At 39.6% G+C, this 23,207-nt stretch overlaps 2 protein-coding genes across 5 annotated transcripts in view; one reads left to right on the top strand and one right to left on the bottom strand.

Moving 5' to 3' along the window:
• Nucleotides 1-12,788, top strand: part of GALK2 (galactokinase 2) — a 140,896-nt gene extending 128,108 nt beyond the window's left edge. For all 4 annotated transcript variants that reach the window (XM_082620106.1, XM_082620104.1, XM_082620105.1 and 1 more), the window contains one exon: nucleotides 12,235-12,788. In XM_082620106.1, the coding sequence (XP_082476232.1) occupies nucleotides 12,235-12,442 (208 nt within the window). In that variant the 3' untranslated portion in view covers nucleotides 12,443-12,788. The remainder of the gene's footprint in view (nucleotides 1-12,234) is intronic.
• Nucleotides 12,780-23,207, bottom strand: part of FAM227B (family with sequence similarity 227 member B) — a gene marked incomplete at its 3' end in the record, with an annotated part of 241,992 nt that continues 231,564 nt past the window's right edge. Inside the window, 5 exon segments of the mRNA XM_082620108.1 lie at nucleotides 12,780-12,902; nucleotides 15,743-15,750; nucleotides 15,753-15,811; nucleotides 18,676-18,750; nucleotides 19,894-19,971. Coding sequence (XP_082476234.1) covers nucleotides 12,780-12,902; nucleotides 15,743-15,750; nucleotides 15,753-15,811; nucleotides 18,676-18,750; nucleotides 19,894-19,971 — 343 coding nt within the window.

The raw sequence follows: 23,207 nt of genomic DNA, 5'->3' as shown, positions 1-23,207 counted from the left end.
TTTCTACTTATTCCATAACCATATAAGGAACGAGTTTCCCATGTTGAAAGATTATCTTTTGGCATTTTGGAAATATTGGCCAGAATAGTTGTCTGGTCCCTAAGCTTCTTTATATAATTCTTTCTTTGCTGTCACTGTGACCAGTAGGTAATATTCTCCAAATACTCCAGTTGGTTGCTAGTTACTAAAAGGTCCTGAGTGGTAGAGCAACCTCAGAGGAGGACAGCCCAGGAGAATTAAGTAGATATAGTCATTGATGCCATTCCTTCCTCAGTCAGCAAATACTTTTCAGTAGGCTATTTGTGTCCCATGGGAAATTGTAGTCTAAACTCTATTTTCAAAAGGTCTGGCACTTTCTTTTGTGTGGATGTATGGGGAAAAAAGGGAAGAATGCAGAAGAATGCAAGATAGTGGTAAAACAGAATGGTTAAAAACCAGGGAGAGAAAGACAGTAGGAGAGTAGTAAATGGTAAATGCAGGGAGAGGTTTAAATGAAAAATGGCAACACTTTAAGCCCTAGTTCCTTCTGAAGCTTTATGACTATCTTAGTGGGCCAGGCAAGTGGTGGAGGGGAAGGACCCTGGCAAGGCCTGGTGTGGGCCACTGTGCCATAAACTCAACCTCTGGTAGAGTGTTGTTTTGCATAAGAATCACCACCACCTCCATACTTCCCTGTCCCCTTAAAGAAAAGTTAACACCAATGGGCAAGTTGTGACTAAGACTGGGCAGCCTGAGAAGTTTGGTTGCCTTGGGTAGACCAGAAGAGGGAGGAGGGAAGCTGAAGAGGCTTCAAGGAGGAGCACCACCAAAGACGTTCTTTATTTTTTATTTTTTTTTAAATTTATTTATTTAGGCTGCATTGGGTCTTCGTTGTTGCATGTGGGCTTTCTCTGGTTGCAGCGAGCAGGGGCTACTCTTTGTTGCTGAGCAGGGGCTCTAGGCGTGTGGGCTTCAGTAGTTGTGTCACATGGGCTCAGTAGTTCTGGCTCGTGGGATCAGTAGTTGTGGCTCACAGGCTCAGTAGTTGTGGTGCATGGGCTTAGTTGCTCCGCGGCATGTGGGATCTTCCCAGACCAGGGCTCGAACCCGTGTCCCCTGCATTGGCAGGTGGATTGTTAACCACTGTGCCATCAGGGAAGTCCCCAAAGACCCTCTTTAGATCACGCTCCCTGGCCTACTTGTGGCACTTCAAATTCCTTTAGTTTTTCTGAAGGCCTGCTTGGAAACTATTTGCTTGAGAAAACAACTAATTGATTGAGTGAATGAAGGATTCGATGCCTAGAATACTCAGGGCTCTATCTACAAATCTTAATGTGATCTGAGCTAGACCATATTCAAAAGGCATCTCTAGGTAGCTTGTCTATAGGACAACGTATAGGAAGCTACTTTATGACCCAAGTAGAGAGAAGGGGGGGAAAAAGCATAGAAGAGATCACAAATGCTTGCATTTTTTCAGCTGAGCCTTTCGCTGCTCTTCAAGAGAAAATCAGTTTAGAATCCAAAGAAAGGGCCAGGGAGGGAGAAGGAAACTATACTTACACAGTTAGACTACTTTTTTTTTTTTAATTAATGTTAGAAAATCTCAGTTATGTGAAATAAAGTTTAATAATGAAGGAAATAGATGAAGCTTGCCCAATTATAAAATGCTTCTTTTAAATGAACTAAATGTAAATTTTAAGAAATGGCTAAATTTTAAAGTAGGATTTACTGAGGAACACAAAACAATTTTGAAACCAAGTCAATTATATGTGAAACAGCTCATTCTTTATCGGTTTCCCTGGTTATACTTAAGAAAAAATAGTTAATGGCCTTTATCTTCGTTTTGACACTTGTTGGAATTACAGAGGACTCATTGCTGCGTTATTGCCCAAGCTATTAAGAAAGATAAATGACAAATTTTTATAGACCAACAAAGGTTACCAAAGTTAATTTGCTGTCTTCCTCAGAAGTCTTCCCACAGTTTTATTCCATGGCTGGCCATGCTGCTCAGCCTCTTGCAGTCATTCTCCCGAGCAGGTCGGAATGGGGAAGAATGAAGTGCACATCCACATGTGTGTGTTCTTTTCCTCATGCTCTATGGGCTAATCTGACACTCTGTCAAGAAAAAGGGAGAGAGCCATTTCAGCTGCCTTAGGGGCCCGCTGGTCTTTGGGCTTCTGTCTTCTATTTATTGTCCCCCTCTCCCCCAGTATGTATGCCATTTGTCGGAACCAAACCAACTGGTCTTCAATGACATTTGTGGCTTAAATTTCTAAAATAGACATGCAGTTATATTTTCTTATACTTTCTCATTCGAACAGTATTTGAAGCCTGTGGTTTCTTGAATCTAAAGCAATCTGAAAGTGTTTCTAATCTGGCTGTAAAAATCATAGAAATTGTTCTGGAAGCTGTGTTTTCCTGAGATTCTAATTGGAAAATTCTAGGCTTAGAGCAGAAGCTAGAAGTCTTTCCAGAAAAAGAGTACATTACTGACTGCATATATATATATATATATATATATATATATATATATATATATATGCTTTCGAAAGTGTTTTATATTATTCTTTAAAATTTAGCCATTTCTTACAATTTACATTTTGTTTATTTAAGAGTTATTTTATAACTGGGCAAGCATCATCACTTTCCTTTATTATTTTACTTTGTTTCACATAATTGAAGTTTTTAACATTAATTTAATTAAAAATAAACAGTATACATTTTCATATTTTAAAACAAATATAATGATCCAGCAGCCACTTATTAGAATGTACGAAATGCCTGGAATTATGCTGGCCTGAAATTAGAGAGATAGATAATAACCTGTCCCTAAATTCAAGATTTTCTGAAATAATTTGATATCCATTTGTATATCAATATTTATCTTGAAATAAATAAAATTGAATTAAAATACAAGGCACAATTCCTTGCTTTCCCTCTTTGCCATTTGTGGCAGAGTTGGGTCTTACTGGATCTCTCCCCCCTCCCCCCTCAACACCACCTTTGATCTGTGCCTTACCTTAGTAAGTGCTTTATGGTCAACTCAGTTCATTTAAAAGCAGGAAATTTTACTCAGGCTATACTTAGGTGCCTGGAAAGTTGGTTATAGGAATACACTTTTCAGTGATAAAAAGGATCAAAGGGAACATTCCTTATAATCTCCATCTCTTGTCTGCTCTAGCCTTTGTTTGGTAGATCATGCTTTATAAGGCTGAGGCTGCTTTTGTTGTTTTGACCAACCCTTCCAGGTTATTCCCAGTCAAGTGACCACAATCATCAAGGTGATATTTGGGATTTTAGGGGTTTGGTTTTCATAACTTTTGTGTTGCCTCTCTGATGTGCAATAGCTCAGGAGCTGTATTTTTAATGTCTTACTGTTCTCCTAGGAGAAAAATGCAAATGTGAAAAGTTCACTAAACACTCTTAGCTCACCTATTTTTCTTTCTTAATTTATAGCTTATTGGTTTCCTAACTTCTGGCTCTCTCTCGCAATTTCTGTGGCACATACCAAAGGGCATATTAAGCACCAGTGGGGCACACTGCAGTCAGGATCTTTCTGCCTTTGTGAGTGTGTATAGCTGGGCAGGCTGCTGACCAGCTGCTGGGGGAGCCCCCGATTTGTGAACACAAATGCCACTTACTCAGGGGCAGAGGACTATTTATAATAGCACTTATTGTTCTCTATTGGGGAAATTTGAGCCCTGATGATTTCAGACCATGTGGTTGATGCAATCCAGTTCATTTTCATTTGCAGCAGGCAGGGTGGTGACATAACAGCTCTGGAGACTTAAAAGTGAATAATGTATTTACCTAGAAGGACTTCTAGTGTCTGCCCTCGGGAAACTGGCAGGATAGTCAGGAAACTAGGCCTCCTGGCACAATTCCTATGGGTTTTGCAGCCAGTTAGAAACACTCTGAGTTTGCTTTAGGTTCAATTTTGAAACCACAGTTTTCAAAAACAGTACAAATGAGAAAGTGTAAGAAAATATGCCTAGAAGTTCATTGAAGACCATGAGAGACCTGGTTGACTTGAGTCCAGAAAAATGGCATAGTTTGGGTCTTAGAAAATCAAGTAAGAGGGCATACTGTTCTTCTCTAAACCATGCCATGTTAGCTTTGATGCTCAGATTTTAGTGTCTTTCAGAGATACTTCAGTGACACCTCCATTTTTCTCAGCATTTTCCACAAGAAGAGATAGTTTGACATGGCTGCATGACAGTTTTTTGTTTTTTTGGTTTTTTTAAATTACCAGATTACAAACTAGCCCCTTGCCAGCCTAGGAACTCAGGATAATCCTAGAATCCCAGGGTCAGAGGAACTTTTCAGCCTGGACCATAGGAGTTTGGGCTCAGTTCAGCTATTGGGCCATAAGCTGAATGTTTGAAGGGCAGGAAGAGATGAGTAATCTTTATCTGTTTGCAAGCATTTTTGTTTTCTTCCTTAAACATCTACTTTCATATGAAAAACATATTTTATTGAATAAAACAGATGATAAAAAAATCAATAGAGAAGATCATTGGGGGGAAAATGAATTACTGATGTGCAGTAATTCTGATGTCCCAGAGTAGCGGTAATATTCTATTGATATTTTCCAGGAAATAAAGTAGCTCATTTAGAGGGAAAAAAGGGACAAAACTGTGCTAAATTAATTATGGGCTTTTTAATCTGCTATGAATTTGGAGTAAATTTTATTAGGAAGAATTGGAAGTACATGTTAACTTTTTCTTTTTGGAATTTTATTTATTTTTTTATACTGCAGGTTCTTATTAGGCATCAGTTTTATACACATCAGTGTATACATGTCAATCCCAATCTCCCAATTCATCACACCACCACCACCCCTGCCACTTTCCCCCTTGGTGTCCATACATTTGTTCTCTGCATCTGTGTCTCAACTTCTGCCCTGCAAACCGGTTCATCTGTACCATTTTTCTAGGTTCCACATATATGCGTTAACGTACGATATTTGTTTTTCTCTTTCTGACTTACTTCACTATGTATGACAGTCTCTAGATCCATCCACGTCTCTACAAATGACCCAATTTCGTTTCTTTATGGCTGAGTAATATTCCATTGTATATATGTACCACATCTTCTTTATCCATTCGTCTATCCATGAGCATTTAGGTTGCTTCCATGTCCTGGCTATTGTAAATAGTGCTGCAATGAACATTGGGGTACATGTGTCTTTTTGAATTATGGTTTTCTCAGGGTATATGCCCAGAAGTGGGATTGCTGGATCATATGGTAATTCTATTTTTAGTTTTGTAAGGAACCTCCATACTGTTCTCCATAGTAGCTGTATCAATTTACATTCCCACCAACAGTGCAAGAGGGTTCCCTTTCCTCCGCACCCTCTCCAGCATTTGTTGCTTGCAGATTTTCTGATGATGCCCATTCTAACTGGTGTGAGGTGATACCTCATTGTAGTTTTGATTTGCATTTCTCTAATAATTAGTGATGTTGAGCAGCTTTTCATGTGCTTCTTGGCCATCTGTATGTCTTCCTTGGAGAAATGTCTATTTAGGTCTTCTGCCCATTTTTGGATTGGATTGTTTGTTTTTTTTAATATTGAGCTGCATCAGCTGTTTATATATTTTGGAGATTAACCCTTCTTCCATTGATTCATTTGCAATTATTTTCTCCCATTCTGAGGGTTGTCTTTTTGTCTTGTCTATGGTTTCCTTTGCTGTGCAAAAGCTTTTAAGTTTCATTAGGTCCCATTTGTTTATTTTTGTTTTTATTTCCATTACTCTAGGAGGTGGATCAAAAAAGATCTTGCTCTGATTTATGTCAAAGAGTGTGCTTCCTATGTTTTCCTCTAGGAGATTTATAGTGTTCGGTCTTACATTTAGGTCTCTAATCCATTTTGAGTTTATTTTTGTGTATGGTGTTAAGAGAGTGTTCTTTTTTTTTTTTTTTTTTTTTACATCTTTATTGGAGTATAATTGCTTTACAATGCTGTGTTACTTTCTGCTTTATAACAAAGTGAATCAGTTATACATATACATATGTTCCCATATCTCTTCCCTCTTGCGTCTCCCTCCCTCCCACCCTCCTCATCCCACACCTCTAGGTGGTCACAAAGCACCAATCTCATCTCCCTGTGCTATGCAGCTGCTTCCCACTAGCTATCTATTTTACATTTGGTAGTGTATACATGTCCATGCCACTCTCTCACTTTGTCACAGCTTACCCTTCCCCCTCCCCATATCCTCAAGTCCATTCTCTAGTAGGTCTGTATATTTATTCCTGTCTTACCCCTAGGTTCTTCATGACATTTTTTTTCTTAAATTCCATATATATGTGTCAGCATACAGTATTTGTCCTTCTCTTTCTGACTTACTTCACTCTGTATGACAGACTCTACGTCCATCCACCTCATCCCAAATAGCTCAATTTCGTTTCTTTTTATGGCTGGGTAATATTCCATTGTATATATGTGCCACATCTTCTTCATCCATTCATCCAATGATGGACACTTAGGTTGTTTCCATCTCCTGGCTATTGTAAATAGAGCTGCAGTGAACATTTTGGTACATGAGTCTTTTTGAATTATGGTTTTCTCAGGGTATATGCCCAGTAGTGGGATTGCTGGGTCATATGGCAGTTTTATTTGTAGTTTTTTAAGGAACCTCCATACTGTTCTCCATAGTGGCTGTACCAATTCACATTCCCACCAGCAGTGCAAGAGTGTTCCCTTTTCTCCACACCCTCTCCAGCATTTATTGTTTGTAGATTTTCTGATGATGGCCATTCTGACCGGTATGAGATAATTTCATGCTTTTACATGTAGCTGTCCAGTTCTCCCAGCACCACTTATTGAAGAGACTGTCTTTTCTCCATTGTATATCCTTGCCTCCTTTGTCATAGATTAATTGACCATAGGTGCGTGGGTTTACCTCTGGGCTTTCTATCTTGTTCCATTGATCTATATTTCTGTTTTTGTGCCAGTACCATATTATCTTGATTACTGTAGCTTCATAGTTTAGTCTGAAGACCGGGAGCCTGATTCCTTCAGCTCCGTTTTTTGCCCTCAAGACCGCTTTGGCTGTTCGGGGTCTTTTGTATCTCCATAGAAATCTTAAGATTTTTTGTTCTAGTTCTGTAAAAAATGCAATTTGTAATGTGATAGGGATTGCATTGAATCTGTAGATTGCTTTGGGTAGTATAGTCATTTTCACAATATTGATTCATCCAATCCAACAACATTGTATATCTCTACATCTGTTTGTTTCATCTTTAATTTCTTTCATCAGTTTTCTTCATACAGGCCTTTTGTCTCCCTAGGTAGGTTTATTCCTAGGTATTTTATTCTTTTTTGTTGCAGTGGTAAATGGGAGTGTTTCCTTCATTTCTCTTTCAGATTTTTTATCATTAGTCTATAAGAATGCATTAATTTTGTATCCTGCAAATTTACCAAATTCATTGATTAGCTCTAGTAGTTTTCTGGTGGCATCTTTAGAATTCTCTATGTATAGTATCATGTCATCTGCAAACAGTGACAGTTTTACTTCTTCTTTTCCAATTTGTATGGCTTTTATTTCTTTTTCTTCTCTGATTACCATGGCTAGGACTTCCAAAACTATGTTGAATAATAGTGGTGAGAGTGGACATCCTTGTCTTGTTCCTGATCTTAGAGGCAATGCTTTCAGTTTTTCACCATTGAGAATGATGTTTGCTGTGGGTCTGTCATATATGGCCTTTATTATGTTGAGGTAGGTTCCCTCTATGCCCACTTTCTGGAGAGTTTTTATCATAAATGGGTGTTGAATTTTTTCAAAAGCTTTTTCTGCATCTATTGAGATGATCATATGGGTTTTATTCTTCGATTTGTTAATATGGTTTATCACATTGATTGATTTACATGTATTGAAGAATCCTTGCATCCCTGGGATAAATCCCACTTGATCATGGTGTATGATCCTTTTAATGTGTTGTTGGATTCTGTTTGCTAGTATTTTGTTGAGGATTTTTGCATCTATATTCATCAGTGATATTGGTCTGTAATTTTCCTTTTTTCTACTATCTTTGTCTGGTTTTGGTATCAGGGTGATGGTGGCCTCACAGAATGAGTTTGGAAGTGTCCCTTCCTCTGCAAGTTTTTGGAAGAGTTTGAGAAGGATGGGTATTAGCTCTTCTCTAAATGTTTGATAGAATTCACCTGTGAAGCCATCTGGTCCTGGACTTTTGTTGTTGGAAGATTTTTAATCACAGTTACAATTTCATTACTTGTGATTGGTCTGTTCTTATTTTCTATTTCTTCCTGCTTCAGCCTTGGAAGGTTATACCTTTCTAAGAATTTGTCCATTTCTTCCAGGTTGTCCATTTTATTGGCCTAGGGTTGCTTGTAGTAGTCTCTGAGGATGCTTTGTATTTCTGTGGTGTCTGTTTTTACTTCTCCTTTTTCATTTCTAATTTTATTGACTTGAGTCCTCTCCCTCTTTTTCTTGATGAATCTGGCTAATGGTTTATCAATTTTGTTTATCTTCTCAAAGAACCAGCTTTTAGTTTTATTGATCTTTCCTATAGTTTGCTTTGTTTCTATTTCATTTATTTCTGCTCTGATCTTTATGATTTCTTTCCTGCTAACTGTGGGTTTTGTTTGTTCTTCTTTCTCTAGTTGCTTTAGGTGTAAGGTTAGGTTGTTTATTTGAGATTTTTCTTGTTTCTTGAGGTAGGCTTGTATAGCTCTAAACTTCCCTCTTAGAAGTGCTTTTGCTGCATCCCATAGGTTTTGGATCATCATTTTTTCATTGTCATTTGGTCTAGGTATTTTTTGATTTCCTCTCTGATTTCTTCAGTGATCTCTTGGTTATTTAGTAACATATTGTTTAGTCTCCATGTGTTTGTGTTTTTTACATTCTTTTCCCTGTAATTCACTTCTAATCTCATAGCATTGTGGTCAGAAAAGATGCTTGATATGATTTCAATTTTCTTAAATTTACTGTGTCTTGATTTGTGACCCAAGATATGATCTATCCTGGAAAATGTTCTGTGCGCACTTGAGAAGAAAGTGTAATCTGCTGTTTCTGGATGGACTGTCCTATAAATATCAATTAAATCTATCTGGTCTGTTGCGTCATCTAAAGCTTGTGTTTCCTTATTAATTTTCTGTTTGGATGATCAGTCCATTGGTATAAGTGAGGTGTTAATATCCCACACTATTATTGTGTTACTGTTGATGTCCTCTTTTATAGCTGTTAGCAGTTGCCTTATGTGTTGAGGTGCTCCTATGTTGGGTGCATATATATTTATAATTGTTATATCTTCTTCTTGGATTGATCCCTTGATCATTATGTAGTGTCCTTCCTTGTGTCTTGTAACATTCTTTATTTTAAAGTCTATTTTATCTGATATGAGTATTGCTTCTCCAGCTTTCTTTTGATTTCCATTTGCATGGAATATCTTTTTCCATCCCCTCACTTTCAGTCTGTATGTGTCCCTAGGTCTGAAGTGGGTCTCTTGTAGACAGCATATAAATGGATCTTGTTTTTGGATCCATTCAACAAGCCTGTGTCTTTTGGTTGGAGCATTTAATCCATTCACCTTTAAGGTAATTATTGATATTTATGTTCCTATTACCATTTTCTTAATTGTTTTGGGTTTGTTTTTGTAGGTCCTTTTCTTGTATTTCCCACTTACAGAGGTTCCTTTAGCAACTGTTGTACAGCTGGTATGGTGGTGCTGAATTTTCTTAGCTTTTGCTTGTTTGTAAAGCTTTTGATTTCTCCATCATATATGAATGAGATCCTTACTGGGTAGAATAATGTTGTTTGTAGGTTCTTCCCTTTCATCACTTTAAATATGTCATGCCACTCCCTTCTGGCTTGTAGTTTCTGCTGAGAAATCAGCTGTTAACCTTATGGGAGTTCCCTTGTATGTTATTTGTTGTTTTTCCCATGCTGCTTTCAATAATTTTTCTTTGTCTTTAATTTTTGCTAATTTGATTACTATGTGTCTTGGCATGCTTCTCCTCGGCTTTATCCTGTATGGGACTCTCTGTGCTACCTGGTCTTGGGTGGCTATTTCCTTTCCCGTGTTAGGGAAATTTTCAACTATAATCTCTTCAAATATTTTCTTAGGCCCTTTGTCTCTCTCTTCTCCTTCTGGGACCCCTATAATGTGATTGTTGGTGTGTTTAATGTTGTCCCAGAGGTCTCTTAGGCTGTCTTCATTTCTTTTCATTCTTTTTTCTTTATTCTATTCCACAGCAGTGATTTCCCCCATTCTGTCTTCCAGGTCACTTATCCGTTCTTCTGCCTCAGTTATTCTGCTATTGATTCCTTCTAGTGTAGTTTTCATTTCAGTTATTGTATTGTTCATCTCTGTTTGGTTGTTCTTTAATTCTTCTAGGCCTTTGTTAAACATTTCTTGCATCTTCTAGATCTTTGCTTCTATTCTTTTTCCGAGGTTCTGGATCATCTTCACTATCATTATTCTGAATTCTTTTTCTGGAAGGTTGCCTATCTGCACTTCATTTAGTTGTTTTTCTGGGGTTTTATCTTGTTCCTTCATCTGGTACATAGCCCTCTGCCTTTTCATCTTGTCTATCTTTCTGTGAATGTGGTTTTTGTTCCACTGGCTGCAGGATTGTAGTTCTTCTTGCTTTTGCTGTCTGCCCTCTGGTGGATGTGGCTATCTAAGAGGCTTGTGCATGTTTCCTGATGGGAGGGACTGGTGGTGGGTAGAGCTGGCTGTCGCTCTGAGGAAGAGCTCAGTAAAACTTTAATCAGCTTGTCTGCTGATGGGTGCGGCTGGGTTCCCTCCCTCTTGGTTGTTTGGCCTGAGGCAAGCCAACACTGGAGCCTACCTGGGCTCTTTGGTGGGGCTAATGGTGGACCCTGGGAGGGCTCACGCCAAGGAGTACTTCCCAGAACTTCTGCTGTCAGTGTCCTTGTCCTCACGGTGAGACACAGCCAACCCCCGCCTCTGCAGGAGACCCTCCCACACTAGCAGGTAGGTCTGATTCAGTCTCCTACGGGGTGACTGCTCCTTCCCCTGGGTCCTGATGGGCACACTACTTTGTGTGTCCCCTCCAAGAATGGAATCTCTGTTTCCCCCAGTCCTGTCGAAGTCCTGCAATCAAACCCCACTAGCCTTCACAGTCTGATTCTCTAGGAATTCCTCCTCCCGTTGCCAGACCCCCAGGTTGGGAAGCCTGACATGGGGCTCAGAACCTTCACTCCAGTGGGTGGAATTCTGTGGTATAAGTGTTCTCTGGTTTGTGAGTCACCCACCCAGCAGTTATGGGATTTGATTTTATTGTGATTGTGCCCCCTTCTACCATCTCATTGTGGCCTCTCCTTTGTCTTTGGATGTGGGGTATGTTTTTTGGTGAGTTCAGTGTCTTCCTGTTGATACATTAACTGTTATTGTCAGGATAAATTGCATGTTTTAAAGATGAGTGATCCTTGTACTTTGTGTAGGGCCTTTCACTTTTGTACAAGGTTTGAAACTGTGCCTGGTTTATGGTGACTGACTAAAATTACCCCTTGCTCTGTGGTGGCTTATATAGTAGTTTCCATCTCAATCACACGTTTTGTCTGATGATAAATTCTGAGTCCATTTGTCAGACCAGCCAGCTCCTGAAGGTGCAGGGAAAATGGGGGTGGACCTGCAGAAGCCACTATCCTCTGTGGAAAGGTCTGCATAATTTCCCTTTAGAGATTGAACAGACAAACTAATTTAGAGTTTAGTAACACATTCTTTGTTGATAAATTTATTCAGCAGAAATCTAGGCTATCTGTTCTAGGGGACTGAATGCAGCTTAAATAGCCACCAGAGGAAGCTCTCATTTGTATATATAAGACTTGCACTTTAAATTTTGATTTGCCCTCATATGGAGCAACCTTCTGATTCATCATGTTGATCATGTCCATTGCCTGTTTTCTTTTTACTCCCTCTTCCTGATCACCTATAGGCTTGCTATACAACTCTTCAAGTGGTGGCTTTATGGAATCAATACTACAGTGGGTTATTGCCAGCCCTTGTGAAACAGGAGTACTACTGACTTTTACTACTTAAGAGCCAAAACTGGGGGCTAGTTTTAGATACAATTAAATTTCAGATCACCTTCAAACAATAGTATAAATTTCTTAATGTCCTAAAATGTTTGACAGTACTGAAAAAAAACCCCACAAAACACACCACGTAATCTCTTCTTAGTTCTTGGAGATGCTGTCTTTTCTAAAGCACCAGGAAAATCACTCATTTTCATTTTCAGGTTCTAATTTTTTTTTCTCATTGTTTTAGGAAATTTGGGGCTCAAGGATCACGACTTACGGGAGCAGGATGGGGAGGCTGCACAGTATCAATAGTACCTGCTGACAAGCTGTCCAGCTTCCTAGCAAATGTGCACGAAGCTTATTACCAGAGGAGCAATCGAAGCTTAGTGCCTGAGAAGCAGAGTTTGTTTGCTACCAAACCTGGAGGTGGAGCTTTGGTTTTCCTTGAGGCCTAAACAATGTAAAAAATCTCCAAGAAACTATTTAGAGCATTTAGGAACTGGCAGGACTTCTATGCCACAGCAAATTAATCCTCTTTCTGTTTTGTATTATGATGAACGGTTGCTATTATCAAGATGTATTTCAAAAGAAATGGTTGAAAGCTCCCTATGCTTCATAATGATTATTTTTCCATCTTAAAATATGTTTTCTACCAATAAGAGCCAAAATTATGCTTGGACAGATCTCTTAAGATAATTTACTGGATGTATTGATTTCAAGATTTTTAAAAACAAATGGTAAAAGACCATCAATACTGACCTCATGGATTGTACTTGAATTAAACATACATTCTTAAATACAGTTTATTTCTGGTTTCTCTTGGCATTCTTCTTCCTCAAGGTTGAAGTCTTCTGTTGTTGATGATGATGATGATAGTGATGCCAGAAGTTTTCTCTCAGTTCGGGCTTCAGAACGCTATTAAAATAATACGTTATTAAGGATTCACAGATTTTCCTGGATACTGTATACTTGAAAGTGAGATTCCCCCAGTTATCAAGATGAGGAGGATCACTTTAAAAAATTTTTTTTTCAAAAGATGGATTTAGGAAGAAAATCCCAGGCTCATTTCATTTTTTTTTAACCATGTGATATCATATAAACAATCACTTTCAATTCTTTTGGCCCTGAGCTTTCCCTGTCATAATAGGGAAACTTAGATAAAAGACACTTCAAGTTTTATCTCTATTCACATTGACATAGAGAATTATCTGGATGTTAATTCAGATAATTCAATTTGTTCATGGAATTTACTTTCTTCCCACTCTATCCTACCTTTTCTCAAATGCCTCTCTAATCCAGGAGGTATGTTTACTATTCTAGGAAAATCCATCTGTGACTTGCATCTTCGTCGTGTGTCTAGCAAAGCTTGTTTGTATATGTGGACCAATGTAGGGCAGGTGTGAGGCATGAGGGTGAAAGTATGAAAAGGCTGAGCATGAGTTCTGGGATTGGGTAGGGGTATTGGTGGGTGCCTGTATATGTTTATCAAAATGGGCAGAAAGTTTGGCCATGTGGTGATGGTAAATGAGTGGCTCTCTCTCACGGATAGACTACAGGAAGGCTTTCCTGAATTATATGAAGATTTAGACCGAAAAGCATTTTGTGACACAGTCAGATAATTGGGAGACCAGCAGTCATATGGCATGAACCAGAAGTTTATCACAATTTTCTATTATTCTATGATTGAGTTGCACATTAATGAACAAAAAGACTGGACATCATCATCTTGAATCTCAGTTTCAGAGAAGCTGAGGCAAAGCTGGTTGTTACATTTCTCGAAGGACAGCAGTCATATAAAGTACTAGGAAATCCATTATTCTATTCTAAAATAAAGTTCTGGTGCATTTTCATTCTTAGCAGAAAGGTAAGTACTTGAGAAAGCTTAAGTCAAATTTGTTAATTTTGAATTTTAAAAATTGATTTAAAATGATAATCCTTTGCTTTTTAAAACCTTTCCATTTTCCACAGAAGATCTGTGGTCGATATAATTCTTTGAAGATGCCTGGATTACTGTAAGAAAAAAATGGCACTTGCCTTTAAATTTTTCACCATGAGATACCTTCTTTACAAAACAGGTAAGTAAAAATTTCTAGTGCACGCTCTGCTTTGGAGGACATAATTGTTCTAAGCCAGAATCTACTCCCATATTTGTCTTGTTGTCTGGCTTGAAGAAAAGAGCTATTTTCCAATGAAACCATCACCAAGTGTTATTCTAGAAATTATGAGAGATATTGAACTTGCCTGGAAAGGATGGGGCTAGGGCCACTGGAAAAAAGCTTCATGTAGAAGATGCAATTTGAGCAGGGCCTTAAAGGATGAATAGAATTTGAAAGCTGGGGAGTAGGCATGGCAGATAAGCAAAGTATATGATTATGGGTAAACATGATATGTTGGGAAGACTCAGTGGGAGTGAAGGGTTTGCCTTGGGATATAGTGGAGAATAAGATTGGCTATACTGGCTGGAGCCAGCTTTTGAAGAGCTCCAAGTCCAGCATTTAGACCAGGGATTGCAAACCAGCAGACCATAGGCCTCGTCTGGTCTGCAGATTTATTTAGTTTGGCCTCTAGGGGTATTTAAAAACTTGGGTCCTAAACAGGAATTTTACAGAAGAATCTGGATTACAAATGGTGGAAGATCTGATAACACTTTAGCCTCTATTCCTGCAGAGCCACAATGAACTAGAGGTGAGGAAGTAGTTGCTTTGTTTCGCTGAGGCACAGACTCTCCAGTGTGCTATGGTGTCCATAGCTCCTATAGTTTCTCTAAGACTCAGGCCATTTACTATTTACCAGCTGAGGTCACTTGCCCTTTACCAGTACACTTGCACAGTTTTCTTATACTAAATAAATATTTCTCTGTACCCATGTCTCTAGCAGTAGCAGTTAAGAGAGACCATGAAAAAACGGGAGAAATAATTTTTTTTGTGGAATAAAGAATAGTACTATCTATTTAATATTAAACACCCAATATTTGTTTAATATTAAACACCCAACAATATTACCGCTTTCCATTACCTTTCTGGCTCATAGGAATTTGGTTAGATTATTTGACCCCTGTTTTTGACATCACATCAGTAGCCAATGAGGATTGCTCTAGATTTTTGCATGGAAGCCTGACATGCTGAAAATGAAAAGCTCTCTCTTATTCCTTACCTCAGATTGTCCAACCTTCAGATTTATTGTACACTATTTTCTACATGTTCTTTCTTGTTGGAAGGGAGGAAGGACCTTTAGATTTAATACGACTGCCTGTAAGTTAAGGTGGAGCAGAAGGGAAGGGGACAAAGAACTGGAAAGATGGGACCATGTCCTTCCTTTTCTTTCTTTCTTACACTTGAGTACTGTTTAAACCTTATAATTTCTTACATTTCTGTTAATCGAGGGCAAGAATCATTCATCTAACACAGTAGTTGGAATCCAATATATTTTTGTTGAATTATTAATGGGAAATAAAATATGACTTCAAATACCAATAATTTTCTATTAGTTTGAAATTCTGCATTTGGAGGTTTTCAGTTGCATAAAATACTTCTGGTCAGAAGCAAGGGATGGGGATGAGTGAGCATGAGGTTGTCACTAATACATGAGAGAGATATTACCCTAAATGTGCAAGTGGATGATTAAATAACAAGAATGTATTCCATCCTGACACTGTAACTTGGATGTGAAACCATACATTGCTTATTAAATATTTTCCAGTCTATATAAGAGAAGCTAGAGAGAGAATTCTCAATTATTTTCAGAAAAAAACTTATCAGTTTTGTAGGAAATTCTCAAAATCATTCTTAACTTTGTAAGGTTTCTTGGTAGCCTTTGCTTGGAGCCTAATCATGAAAGAAAGAAAATTGGTAACCAAACTAACTGTTTTCATACTGACACCAACTAAGAGCCACGATTTACGAAGAGTTTAATATGCTGGGCATTTGCCACCACTTTACATATATTAATTCAGTTACTCTGACAACAATCTTAGGAAGTAGGTACTACTATTATCCTATGTTATAGATGAGGAAAGAGGCTCAGATAGGTTAACTAACCTGTCCACAGTCATACAGCTAGCAAGTAATAGAGAATTTGAACCCAAGCAGTGTGACTTGCGCCCTCTATTCTAACCACTGTGTGACACTGCATCCCAGCAGTGAAGCATCCTCTTCAGTGAGATGGTTCACACAGTAAGTATTCCCTCAACTAATTCCACTCACTGGGCTCCAGTGCAGATTTTAAGATGAGTCACTGGGGAGGGAAGAGTAAAAGGGACTGGCCTGGAAAATATCTGGGGGAGAGAGAGAAAGAGAGATGGAAAAGGATAAAGGGTGAGGGGGGCGCTTACTAGACTGTAAGCTCATCAAGGGTGGGGATCCAGGAATCTATCATGATTTCTGTCACCACGTACTCATTCAAGAAATATTTTTAAGGAGTTGAATAGTTGAATTGAGGAGGCAGCAGGAAACTTTCCAGAGATCTACGGATAAAGACAGAAGCAGAGGTAGGCCAGGCAAGGAACGGTAGGAACTTAGGACAAGGGAGAGACAGCAAGAGAAACACAGATGAGAGAAAGAAAAATGAAAAATGGTATAAGGCTATTGATTTCACTGGCGATTTTCAAGTGAAACATTTGAAATTATTCTGTGAAATCTGTAGGAAGTGAAATTTTCTGAAAATTCCAAATACACTTTGCTGAAGCATGAACTTTGGATTAGCTAAACCCCTATAAGGCCTGCTCTAGGTTTCTCTATCATTTAGCCTGGGGGTCCCCTGAGGGCACCCAGTAGGGCTACCTCTGAGGGGCCTCTTGCGTTAGTGTTCTCTGACTAACAAATACTCCCTTACTCTTTCTCTACTTTATCTCTGCCAATTTTATCTCCTCAACCTAGGTTTTCTCCTCACTTCTTACTACCCTTTTGGACTATTCTTCCCTGCTTTTCTAAAATCTGGCTCTGAGTCTTTTCCTCATAGTCCTATTTAAATATCCCTGGTGCCCTTTTTTCAGTACACACTCTTAGAATCTTCTTGACTTCAAGTCATCCTGAGACTGGTTCATCTCACTTTGTTTAAATCAATCCATCTTCCAACCCACTTTTATTTTTTTAGAGTAACTGTATTTTTTTATTGTATCATGTTTTTAAACATCTTTATTGGAGTATAATTGCTTTACAATGGTGTGTTAATTTCTGCTGTATAACAAAGTGAATCAGCTATACATATACATATATCCCCATATCTCCTCCCTCTTGTGTGTCACCCCTCTAAGTGGTCACAAAGCACTGAGCTGATCTCCCTGTGCTATGCAGCTGCTTCCCACTAGCTATCTATTTTACATTTTCCAACCCAATTTAATTTACAGTTCCCTCTTTTTTTTTTTTTTTTTTTTTTTTGCAGTACACGGGCCTCTCACTATTGTGGCCTCTCCTGTTGCGGAGCACAGGCTCCGGACGCGCAGGCTCAGTGGCCATGGTTCATGGGCCTAGCCACTCCACGGCATGTGGGATCTTCCCAGACCGGGGCACGAACCCGTGTCCCCTGCATCGGCAGGCGGGCTCTCAACCACTGCGCCACCAGGGAAGCCCTCTTCTTTTGTTTTTAATAACAGCTTTGTTGATATGTTACATAACCTAAAATCCACCCTTTCAAAGTATACAATTCAGTAGGTTTTAGTATATTCACAAAGTTTTGCAAGCGTCACCACTACCCAATCTCCCATCTTTCTATATTTCCTTTCCATGACTATCTTTTTTTGAAGATTACAGATAGAAACTTGGACACTGTGCCTATAAATGTAACAGGCACGTGGGAGTTATATACCCAAATGAGTATTTTCCCTTTCACTTTCTCCAGCAATATGCCATCGCATAAAACATATTTGAGTGCTTCTTCTTGTGAGTTGCTCTGAAAACCAGTCTGCATCCTTTTGCATATCTTGAGTGGTGAGAAATCCTGTTCTCTATAGATTTGATTTTTGGGAACTGGTAAAAGTCATCTGGAGTCAGATCTTAGGCTGTGAAGGGGAAAGCTGGGTGATAAAATTTTTAGTGAAAAATGAAGTAAGATTTTAACATAATGAGTTGAATTTCCTATGTGACTGGGAGACTAGCTTTATAAGTTCCAAAATAGCAATTAGAATTATGGCAGCATGACTGGCACAAAATTGTGGTTTCCCACAGGGGTTTATTTGAAGGGCTGTACTCATCTGACATTTATTCTTGCCTATGTGGATGTACTGGAAGTGTTGGGTTAGTCCCAACACTTTATGGTTTTCTTTTTTACACTGTAATAAAATAAACAAAGATGCCCAACTTTCCTTGTTTCAGTGGGGTACAATGTTTGTATGTATAGGGGAAGCAGTAGGGGCAGAAAGGGACAAAGAACTAGCCTGAGACCAGCTAAATAGGTTGTTTTTCTAATTTACATCTTCCTGTGGTTATGAGCCTATATTTAAAAGGCCCTCAGCTTAAGTCCTATGTCTGGTAGAGTAAAAGGAGATGATGATAATGTTTAGCAATTAATTAAATTAGAGTAAGTGATTATGTGGATAAAAAATTTCGTGTTACTCTTGATGAACTACGGAGTAGAAAACTTCTGCAGATATTCCAGTTAATGAATTTTTACATATTAAACCTATTGTGGTTTATGTAACACATTTGTTCAATTAAAATGTTTTTAAGCACTACGAGTTGAATAAGAAACAAACCTATGAAGCTCCTTGTCAACTCTTTCCTGTCGCTGTCTTAGGAGTTTTATTTCTTCATTAATTATGTGCTTTTCTCTATAAAGTCAAAGTTTGGAGTTAAATTTTAAAATAAAGCAGGCAATTCTCATTGAGAAAGAATAAATCAACAATTTGCTGCCTTCCACATATCAGTAAAGGTCCATTACAAAACAGTTCTTCAGCATCCCCTCCCAATGCACCACGTGGTATGAGGAATCCCCCAGCACACTGCCCCTTATAAACATGTGCCAAAGGCATCACCCATGTCAGCTGAGTACAGCCTGGACTCCACCTTGCTGTTCCCACATGGGCCCTCTTACAAGGTGCCCATCCCTGTTCTTCCCACTGAAAATAGGAAATCTAAGGGCTCTGTGTGTGTGTCTGTGTGTGTGCATGTGCATGTGTGTATGTCAGTGGGAGGGGAATGGGGCCCCAGGGAAAGTAGAGGCTCAGACTTCTGCCTGCTGGGTAGGACAAGGCTGGCTGCTCTTCTGTTTACCTCTCTTTGATGTGTTTCCGGAACAGCATCAGGTACCCAAAGGATAGGATGCCCATCCTTTCTCCCCTTTAAGGCAATAAGACAGCTAGGCAGTGACCTTGATATCGCAGACAGAAGAATTGGACCCTGCCAATTTGTCCTCATAAAAATCGATGGACATCCTCATTAAGCCATTTCTCGCTTCCTGGCACATAAGAATACCATAACTGGTCAAGAGTAATCATTTTAGTTAAGCACAAAAAACTTAAAATGTTTCCCCAAGAAAACGTTTCCGAAAAGAACTCCTTGCCTTGCTTTCCTCCATATCACCCCTGCTGCCACCCCAGCTACAAGGAACTCCTTCTATTACAGACAACCTTTCTGTTCTTCTTCCAGGGCTTATCTTTGTAAATGAACAATACTCCAGTCTCTCTTCCTGGGAACTCTCTCCTGGTCTCTCCACGTTGGGGTGCATCCCCCCACCCAGACCACAGGAAAGCTTCCTTCCTTTTTTCAATCCCTGACATGTGCCGTGTCTCCATGGTTACAACATACATCCTTTGACACCTACCTGAAAAGAATCTCCGAGTCTATAAGATGCTCAGAGGTGACTCTCCTAATCGGTAAAATAAGAAGCTTAGTTGTAGATAATTTCTATGATTGCTTACAGCTCTAAAGGATTCTATGATTTTATATTTATCAATAGTATGGAGTCAACTTACATTCTAAAATCCTTTTGGTTGTTTGCAAATTGTCTTTTTGCCTCCTTTAGAATATCACAATAAGTTGGAGCAGGTGGTGTGATAGGCTTATGGTTAAGGAAAGATTTTCAACTAGGAAAACTTGGGAGAGGTTAACTTGGGAGAGTATCCTTCACAGGGGGACTCAGGGAGCCATCTTGCCTGGGCTTCCCAGTCATGAAGGGTCTCAAGTATAAACAAGAATATTATGTCTGGCGTTGCACTGAAAGGACCAAAAGGAGACAATACCCATCAGACTACTTTAAACTTATATCCCATTATCTGGACCACACGATCCATAGCGCACAAGGACTTAGTAGTTTCATAAATCCCGTAATTACTATTTTCATGTTTTTTTGGTGTGCTTTACAGGAAGCGATTTGTTAAATGTAAAATTAAAAATGTACATTTTGTAACTCTGTTTAGACATTTCTTCATTTCTACATATACTGAGAACTTCAAAGTCTCTTGACTTCTGAGAGGCTCTGGAGGTGACTGGCAGCATATGTTGGCTGCCTCAGTTAGCCCGACCTCTGCTAACTGCATGGAAAAGGATGATAGGCAGAAGGTAAAAATGTTCTGCTAATGTGGCTGGGGCTCTTCTACTATCTGTTTCTGGTACAGCCTGTGGCTCTGTCCCTAACGCTGGTCTTAACCCATGTCTGTGTCTGGAAAGCAGACGCTTCCTCTGAAGTGGCAACTGGTAAATGACACAAGGAGGCAGCTCTCATCTTGTGTTAAGACCTTAGCCTCACTGGTAAACTAGGAGCTCTTAAACCTCTGCAGTCACCAAGATGTAGGGAATGAGTCTGTCCTCCCATGGTCCCACCCTCCAACCTGAACCACACTTCAGTATTACCTCCATCTTTCTCTGAATGCAATTTGCTCATTTAAAACACATTTATGCTCCCTTCAAGAATGTCCCTGATGCTCATTTTAATCTTAATTATCTGGTATAAGAATGTTAGGAAAAGCTCAGTGGATCTGGTCCCTGGGACAAGACCACATAGGCACTTAACCTTATAACCTTAATTTCCTGAGTATTATATCTCAGTTGAGATAACCAGAAGGAAAAACATGAATGGCTCCACAACAAAGATTCTCACAATAAACTTGAATAAAATTTATGTCTTTCCTATGACACTCTAAACTACTCAGAAAATATCTTCAATCACTTATAATTTGAATATTAAGGTCTTAGAATCAAGGAAAAGAATATTTGTTTTCTGTACACTCCAGATGACTTTCTCAGCAATGCCAGGGTGATAAATTCTCTCTGCCAGCCATAGAACCTGTTTAAGAAGGTTCCTTAACAGCATCACTAAGTTGCTGGGAATCAGTGTTGATAGCAGACCATACTCCATCCTACTAAGCACAGAGTTTGCGAGGGTCTGGATGATTATGTTATCCTGAATAGGATAGGAATTCTCTGAAATACATTTTACAGAGAAGTCCGCTGCTCTTTATGATGCATTCCAAGTTTACTTTAACCCCTTCATCATAGCTAGGTTTTAGAGTATGATTTTCCTTAAAGAAGGAGATAAGCCTGGAGGGGGATCAAGATGGCGGAGGGGAGAATGTGGAGCTCACCTTCCCCCATAAACACATCAAAAATACATCCACATGTGGAACATTTCTCACAGGAAACCAGCTGGAGACTGGCAGAAGATCTCCTATATAACCAAAGCTGCAAGAAAGATCTCCACATAACTGAGTAGGAAGGAAAAAAAGGAATCAGGACAGGACTGGTGTCCCTGGGAGGGATCTATAAAGGAGAAAAGGTCTACATGGGCAGACCCTGGGGAGCCCCCTTGCCTGCTGGGAAATCTGCTGGGACAGATAGAGGGGCTGGAGAAGCCCAGACTCTACTTGTGAGGAGTGCGTGTGTGCTGGCTTGCTGACAATCAGGACAGAGAGAGATTGGCAGCTGGCTTGCCACACTTCCCAATATCAGGCGTGCATCGGGCAGGGCTACAAATATGTGCAATGGCTAAGTGCTGAATCTCTGGCAGACAGACCCTGGGAGAGGACTCTATCTAGCTTAGTGGAGATAGCTCAGAGGGCCTGGGGTATAGTCCGGGCCAGACTGCAGAGCTCTTTGTCACTGCTTGCATGGCAGGGGTGGGTCCAGCTGTGGTGGATTTTGTCGGCTCCTGCAAAGGGTGATGCCACAGAGATGCTCAGGGGGTGCTGAGTCTCAGATGGAGAGCCCCTGGGTAGGAGTATGCAGTGGTTGGTTTCCCAAAGGGAGTTCACTGGCTCTGCCCACCCCACACCACAACTTGGAGCAGCATCTGGCACGGACAGGTCCTGGGAGAGGTCTGGAACAGAGGCAGCCTAGTTCTCAGGCAGCAGCACAACCACCTTGGTTCCTGAAGCCACAAAGTCCCAGCCCCCAGCACCAGCCCATTCCACACCACAGCCTAGCACTAGGCCTGGGATAAACATAACACGAAAAGAGATGTGGCATTTGGCTGCTTCTAGACAGAACTGCAGATGTCTGCATGGGTAGTGCATAGATTCGCTGTGATGACATGGGCCTCAGTTGCTTCAGCAGTCACCTCCTGTGGAGCAGGTCACGCACTCAAGGTCAAAGGAGCCTGAGTGAACCTGACCCTCGGAGCTTTTACTCTGACAACTGGGGAGCAGACACCACCGCTGACAGGGCTGTAACAGCCACAGAGCAAGGAGGAGGCCCCACCCAGAGCATAGGCTCTGGACACCTCACCAGTTACTCCCCTATCAAGGGGATAACAACCAGCAAACTCTGAGGAAAGATGTGGCTGGTACCCATATTGAAACCAGCCCTCGCACCAGAATATTGGATTCACAGTCTACACAGGGATGCTTCCAAATAAAAATACCCCTTCAAGACCACAGTAGATAACTGTTTCTTCTAAATTCATAGAGACAGAGAAAGTTAAGTAAAATGAAAAAGCAGAGAAACTACTCCAAATTAAAATAAAAGAAATCCCCTGAAAGAACAAATAATGAAACAGACTTCACCAGACTACTATACCCTGAGTTCAAAAAGGAGGTAATAAAAATGCTAAAGGAATTAAAAGATTGATAGAAATGCAGATCTCTGTAGTAACAAACTAGAAAATATCAAATCAAAATTAGACAACTCAGTGAGATAAAATCAAATCTAGAAGCAATGAATAGACTAAATAACACAGAAGAATGAATATGTGATCTGGAGGACATACTAATGGAAATCACCCAGTCAGAAAAGCAGACAGAAAGACAAATGAATAAAATGAAAGCAGCATACAAAATTTATAGGATAATATAAA

Source organism: Mesoplodon mirus, assembly GCF_964341445.2.
Source record: "Mesoplodon mirus genome assembly, chromosome: 4".
Classification (NCBI taxonomy): domain Eukaryota; kingdom Metazoa; phylum Chordata; class Mammalia; order Artiodactyla; family Ziphiidae; genus Mesoplodon; species Mesoplodon mirus.
This window is presented reverse-complemented; position numbering and strand designations above follow the sequence as displayed.